Consider the following 8,037-nt stretch of genomic DNA (forward strand, 5'->3'; position numbering starts at 1 on the left):
AAGAAATACGCCGCCAAGGAAGTGCTAGTAGACAGGACGGCCGCCAACAATGGTCTGCTGAATGGCAGGCGCTCCAAGTTTGAGGATGGCAAGAAGGATGGCCACTACGGCAGTGGACGTGTTTCCTCCAGCACGCAGAACAAGATCGCGCACGTTATCCCGGACAGCCAATCAGATATAGCGCTGCCTCCGCAAACCGACGAATTTCCTGATTATGTAAAGTGAGTATAGTTTTTTCTGTTCTTTTCGACAATCACTCATCCATCCATCTTACGTCTACAGAGAATATGCTATTATTAAGAACATTGAGCAGCGTCGCCGTTACAAAACGGATTTTAATAAACATTACGAGGAGTATAAGGAGCTGTATGGCGTCGTCAAACAAGTTTCAAATAGATTTACCCAACTCGAGGACAGACTCAAAACGGAGGATACATCTACTGAACAATATAAAGTAAGTCATTCTTATTTTTTTCTATTTATTATTAACTTTTCACTAAAATAGTACTTTTCGCGGTACACATTTAGAATTAATTGATCATCAAATACACATTTTAATGTAATTATATATTACCACTTCAACAAAATAATAATTAATGTTATGTCATAAGGATTTGCAACGACAGATACTGAGGGAGTATCAAGACACCAAAAATGACAGAGAAGCACAACGTGCTAAAAATCGGTTCCAGTACCTACATGACAAGCTGTCGCACATAAACCAACTCGTCTTTGATTACAATCAGATGTACACCGACCAGAGTGATATCAGGTACTGATAGTGGGCTGCGGCTTTTTGGTCAATGACATGTAACCGATCATCATATACGTTACGGACAACTACAATTACCACCAATGGACGACGACGCAACGGGACCATCTTTCTTTCACGAGTGCTTCATACGACACAATAATCAGTGGTGTTTTGTTTGATTGATTGGCAGCTACAAAACTAATCTCTCTATTAAGATATAAATCAAACAACTAGAGTCTATCCCATATATATGGCATATATTATGTATATTTTGATATGTAGTGTGTAATTAATTATTTTCGAGTGGGACCTGCTAAAGAATCAAGTTTTATTTTATTTATTTTTTCTAATTTTATTAATGATTATTAAAACTACTATTTTTTATTATTATGTTTGTATTATTTACGAAGTGGACTTAATCAGTGCATTTTTGTTTTGTTTCCGAATATGGGGTATATGGAGTAGTGAGTCGTCTCTGACCATTTCGTTTCAATAGGTCTTCCATCTGGGCGTTGCAAAATTCTTTGCCATCCGGTTTGATTTTCGACGTGACTCTTGTAGTCTTTGAACTTTTCGATAACTTCGTCCTTGTTACTTAGGAAGTAGACGTCTGTCCAACGACTGTATTCTTCTGTGAACGTCAGGAATTATCGAGCTCCTCCATGAGAGGCAGCTTAACGTTGCCTTGTTCGTCCTTGATGACAGCACCTTGTCGTTGGAATTTAACAGTGTGGTCACTTTCCACTAGCTTTGTGACATATAATAGAGTTTCGAAAAGTTATCTGAATTTGCAAATATCTTGACATTCCCTATGGCTCGGATGGGTGGATGGATTTTATTGATATTTGTAAATAAGGATTTATTTTTGCATAGGTGTGCTGCTGATACAAAGACTGAGGCTCTGGCTACCTGACTGGTAGGTACTTTAAGATCAAATACAATGATGAGGTGACCTGCCCATGACTGTAGTGTCCGGAGTTCCTCAGGGAAGCGTGGCTGGACCACTCTTATACCTAATCTTCACAGCAGACCTGCCAACATCGCAGCAGACCACTGTAGCCACATTCGCGGATGACACTGCGGTCTTGGTATCTCACAGGAATGCACCGATGGCATCGGCAATATGCGTCGTCAAACCTACCCCCGGTTGCCCTGAATGGCGGCATACTACCGCAAGTGGATGAAGCCAAATTCCTTGGAATGCATCTCGACAGAAGTCTAAGGTGGAAGAAGAATATAGCTACCAAAAGGAAACAGCACGGCCTGACGGTTAAAAAGTTACATTGGCTTCTGGGCAGAGATTGGGGTAAACGGAAAAAAACTCTCTCTTTATATTTTATCAGAAGGGCGACTAATAGCCAAATTGTTAAGTCGCCCTACTCACAATTTTGTGGGCGTTGGTTCGGATCCTGGTCAAGCCAGGCCCTTTATGAGCCCTCTCGGTGCTTGCAGAAATAGGGCCGTCGTTCATCGCAGATGGACAGTCAAATGAATGAGGTTCAGCATATGGACCTTCAGCCAATTCGGTGGACAATGACAGTGTTAAGGATAGCAGCAGATTCACAGTCAAAGGAAATAGTGGAATCGCAGAGCATCAATATACTACTGAAGTTAACCTAGAAGACGACAGCCAACCAACAAATTAAAATCAAAATCATCTTAAAGGTAACTATCCACCGGGAAAGATTATCTATTTAATGTCAACCGCGATCTTAAATATACTCAATGTTCACATTGATGAACAGATTGTGAATAAAATTATATGACATAAAATAAATGATGTATATGTTTATTTTACAATAGTCACAACATAAATCATGTAAATATAAATATGAATATGATGATGTTGTTTATTCTTCATTATATTGTTATAGAATCAAACTGTAAATATCAATATAAAGATTACTCCAGAAAATCGAGGTAAGATAAGACTCAAACAGCGCTGCCTGTGTTCGAGTCTTACCTTACAAGCAGGCCTCAGCGAGTGCAGCGGCTATGGGGTCCCCCTTGCTCCTGCACTGTACAGTATATATACAAACGACATAGCTGACATTAAATTAGATGGAAGCATATACATGTATGTTGACGACACATGTATTCTGTACGGATACAGGGAGGAGACTGCGTTGCAAACCAGCATTAACAACATCATAATTAAAGTACAAACATGGTACGATGCCAATCTATTAACAATAAACGAGACAAAAACACATTATATAATACTACAACAAAAAAATGCTAGAAAGATCCAACTAAAAATCACCACAAATAATATCAACTTAAACCAAGTGGAACAAGAAAGACACTTGGGAATACTATTTAACAACAAACTGGATTAGAACGGTAACATCAGCATACAAAAGAAGTGTTGCGATAATTGGCTGTGTAACAAAAATAAACAAATTTCTCCCGGCCAAGTACAAGGTGGCACTAAATCATAGTGTGTTTACCTCGAGTATGTGCTATGGTTTGGCGGTGTGGGGAAACACAAAAAAAGGAAAATATAAAAGCATTACAAAAGCAACAAACAAAGCTAAAAATAATAATGTTTCCAAATAGCCGTGACACACAAATACCGTATGTGGGGACACTGATAGAAGCACAGACAAACATATTAATACACAAAATAGTAAAAAAAATTAGTACCCAAAGCAACTTGAACAGGAGTTTGCTGGTGCAGGGCGTTATGTAATATAACAGGGTCCCAGAGGAAATAAGAATGAAAAATAACATCAACATATTCAAAATAAAAATGATGTAATGGATACAAAATCACAGATTGAAGACATAGAACAAGAAAGCAACAACAAACCCGCTCAAAATACCGGTTCCAAGGAGCGTGCCGAATGAACCATTGAGGGCCCCGCATTCTTATGCGAACCGGCAGGCACGAACGTGAGATTGCACCAAACATTTAGACTGCGCTTCGTTTTTATGTTCTCTTTAAGTTAGTTATTTTTTTTAAAATTATAAAACACTTGCACATCACGTCGCAGGGCTCAGCCAGTGAGTCTACCCATCAGCCGACAAAGAGGAAAAGGGGGAGACCCGCTACGAGTAGGATAAACAGTGGTGATAAGAGTGAAACCGGGTCGGAGTACGAGTTGAACGCGACTTCTAATTTCAAAAAGCCGCAGTCATTGGGTGTGAGGGGGGAAACTGAAAACAACAGAGACGACGATACTGAGCAACGAGAACCTGAGTGCGGAGAGCGTGAACGATATCAACACGAAACAAAAAGATGTAAAGCCGCCGCCGTTGATTCTGCTGGGTATAACGGTTATAACTGAAAACGACTATTAACACCAAGGCACAACACGGTTACTTCCTGAAGATGGGACGCCGTGAAAATCCTCCCGAAGACCTCCGAGACCTATACGGCCATCAATAAGATGCTGGAGACCCAGGGCACTGCCTTTCACACTTACCAGCTGAAAGAGCAGAGATGCTATAGAGTAGTGGTCAAAAATATCCACCCGTCGGTTGTTGTGAATCAATTAATATTAAAATAGAGGAGTTCAGTCACGAAGTGAAGAATATAGTTAACATCAAAAGCCGTCACACCAAAGAACCATTGCCGCTAGCCTTCCTGGACTGCTTTCAAACACCACGAGATTCGATGATGTGAACACCTGCTGGCTACGAGCGTGGTCGTGGAGGACTGGAATGCCCAAATAACCGTATCCGCAGTGTACAGTCGGCCGAAGCATTCCATCAGACAGTTTCAGGACTTTTTCGACACGCTGGACCTAAGGATCAAAGCTAGTGGTGACTAGAACGCCAAGCACCAACAGTGGGGATACAGACTCGCAACGCCTTGGGATAGGCAGTTACTGCGAACGTATTCCAACCCTTTCCTAACGAGACGAGACCATCGCTTGACGAGTGACATAAGACGAGCCATGGAGGAAAAGCAGTGGCACGCGCCACGCACGCAAATAAAGTGTGGCACGCGGGTTTGTTCTACAATATCAGGAGCACGCAGCTTCACATTTAATACCACATCTTAAAATCGTTTTCATCTAGTAGATTTTTGGTAAGGTAACGCAGCTGTACCCAATCTAATCGGGGGTGCCGCAGGGAAGCATATTAAGACAGTGTCGTCCATGTCATCCTGTTGAGGATCCGGTTGTTGCAGTGCGTGGACTCCAGCTTTGGGGAACAGCCAGCAATTCCAATATCGAGATTCTACGGACTCTGGTGCAGGCCACCTGGTAGGTGAGGAACGACACAATACACAGCAACTTCTACATGAACACTGTTAAGAATGTAAAACCATCTCAACAGTCTCGCGTTATCCCTCCTAGACAACAGTGGCATCCCCCACACAACACTCTCGACCTCCCCTTTAGAAACTAAAAGTTCGTTTTATTCGTGAATTACTGTAAATATCTTTTTGTTTGTGCTACTTTGTTATCCCAATAATTTATAGTTACATTTGAGTATGTTGGAAGGTTTCCTATGGGAAATTGTTCCGCTCCACGCTTATTCTATTTTGTTTTTTCTGTTTTTATTTTCTTTACTTTACTTATAACAATTCTTACACTACTATTTAACTATATCCAACTAACTAACTGAACTAACTTCTTGCCGGCGCACGATAATGCCACTGTTTACAGTTGCGCTTAAACACAGTCTAAATCAGACCACAAATAAATGGATGATCTCAACAATTAATATTTCCAATAAAAAACGTCTACAAAATGTAATTAATAAATTCCATTGAAACGTGAACAACGTTACTGGACTTCAGCTTTTCTTAATTCAAAACTAATACGGTTTCTATTTATCTGGCATTATGAAATTAAACACTTAATATTATGTCCAACACGTAATAGCACGGCGCTTCGGGTACATATGAAGATCCGTCCAAAATAGATTATTATTTTTCGTTTATTAACGACTTCGATCCGACTTTTCTCTCGTCATAATTTAAGTACATTTTTCCGCTTTATTTTAATAATTAAATTTCGAACTTTGTTAATAAAAATATCACTACACGGGTCTCACAAGTTTCTACTTGCGAGATCAGTGTAATAAGTAGTTTATGCTAAACTTGCAACGACCTGTTAGTATGAATCATAATACAATATGCGTTGAAATGTTGTTAAAACCATAGAATACGAGTAGTAATATTTTGATTATGTGTTTGCAACATTTCAGAATTTTATTAAAAGTCATTGGATATCCCAATAACGGCGCTACAAGGTTAAATTTGGTAATTAGTTACTCTAAGATAGATATTAAAATAATGGAAACAGTATTTCAATATCATTGTTTGATTCAATTCAGTGTTCGCTATCTGATATGAAAATTTAAATTTTAATTGAGTAAAATAAAAATAAATTCTAAATAATTGTGTGCAGTTTATTTTTATGCGATTTTAAAGTCCTCGATTAGTCCGTTATTAAACAGGAATATTGGAGGAACCGCACTATGCGAGTTAATACTGTAAGACCTATAGTCATCATCAATCTTTGATACCATTTTACTGTTACTATTTTATAGTTATTACAATTATTACAATATATTTTTTTTAATACGGTAGCAAATGCGTTATAATTGAGCACCTGCCTAACATATGCGATTTAATTGAACACCTGCGTTTTTATTAAACACCTGTGTGTACACCTGCCTTATAATATAAAATTAGTCTTGGGATCAATTTTATATCTATTATACACTGCAGATATAACAACAATATAATTGCATCTCGACACCTTCAAAAACATGCTTAATATGCTCGAAATATGGTTCAGGAAATGGCGAATTAGTATAAACCAGTTGAAATCGGTGCATGTTACGTTCACCTTATAACGAAACACCTGTCCACCCGTTAAACTTAACAACAAAGTAGTTCCAGCAACTTCAAGGGTGAGATATTTGGAAATGCACTTGGACACGAGACTGACTTGGAAGGACCATTTCCAGGCAAAACGTAAACACCTGAACATGAACTTACAGATTTCGTATAAATCATAAAATAGAGCAATGAGAATATATTTGTCAGTATGTAGGTGCATATATGTTTATTATTAATTATTTTACGTTATTAAACCCATACTAACTTATTTCAACTTATTTTTTTACAATTAATATAAATCCTTCTTTTTGTTAATGCGCTTTCTTTAAAATTTTATATTGAAGATTTTTAACACAAACTTATTACTTAGTATAAAGTGGTTACGTGACCTCTTAATCCGTACACGTAAGCATGCCGCATTCGACTGCTACAAAAAATAAATTAGAAAGATAAGGTCGGAAAGCAGTTCGAGCAAACTCCACTGCACTTTGAGGATTACATATTATATTTACTCAAAATAATATAATCTGTGTAATGCAGGAGATTAAAAGAAAAACATGTACTGATTTGTTAGGCGCTGCGCCGTTGTTAAGACAATGTGTGTTTTTAGGATATGAAAATATTACAAGACCAATATATAATAGTTTTTATATTCACCGCCATCAATAACATAAACATTTGCCATTATGCTGATTATGCACATATACGAAATATTGATGGAAAATGCTAAGCCTGTGACAACATAAAATGGAATTTGCTTATAACACGGGTTTGCCCATTTTACCCGCATATTTATATGAATTAAAAATCATAAAAAGCCCTAGAATTGTTTTCCTTCATACTTTCGTAGAATTATAACGAGCATAAATATTTTACAGCACAATGCATTATAATATCTTCCGACCATAAACAAGAGCGTGGTAATCTTCGTTTAAAACGCGCAGAAAAAGTGTCTACATTTCGGCAGACATCTAAATAAAGGAAGTTATTTTAAATAAAGCCTAGTGTTTATATCATAAATATTCTTATATCTTTTTCGTTTTTTTTCTTTTTGGTATATTACCTAATCCGATTAATTTTAGCTGTATCAAATAGAATGAATGGGTATTACTATTTGCATAAAATGAATGTGAGTGGAAAGAGATTGGCAAGCTGACTCTCAATAATTCATAATTGTTACGTCCTCCACTTGTGTATACAATAACATGCAAGGACGTTAATGGATTTCTTAATGTCTTGTGGTGTTCTCACCAGAAATTGCGAGGACATCCAAAACCCAAACCTGATCTGCAGGATTAAAAGCTTATTCGTGAACAAAAGCAAAGGTTTTTAGTTCTGGTGAATCTGAAAATTTATTATTTCCACCACTTTGGCTGCAGTGCCTGAATGGTAATGCAGTCGAAGCCCATGTTCTGGTTAAATCCATAATGTTTTGATCTTCTCACCAGAAATTGTGAGGACAGCAAATATTCAAATCTGT

At 37.8% G+C, this 8,037-nt stretch overlaps 1 protein-coding gene across 1 annotated transcript; it reads left to right on the forward strand.

Moving 5' to 3' along the window:
• Positions 1-3: 3 nt before the first annotated feature.
• Positions 4-866, forward strand: LOC108557626 (RNA polymerase II elongation factor ELL-like; the record flags this gene model as incomplete). The annotated part of the gene is made up of 3 exons (XM_017914221.1): positions 4-221; positions 283-454; positions 612-866. Coding segments are annotated over 3 exons (558 nt in total), but the record flags the coding sequence as incomplete, so codon positions are not given.
• Between the last annotated feature and the right edge of the window lie 7,171 nt (positions 867-8,037).

Source organism: Nicrophorus vespilloides, unplaced genomic scaffold (genome assembly GCF_001412225.1).
Source record: "Nicrophorus vespilloides isolate i.1.1-1 unplaced genomic scaffold, Nicve_v1.0, whole genome shotgun sequence".
Classification (NCBI taxonomy): Eukaryota; Metazoa; Arthropoda; class Insecta; order Coleoptera; family Silphidae; genus Nicrophorus; species Nicrophorus vespilloides.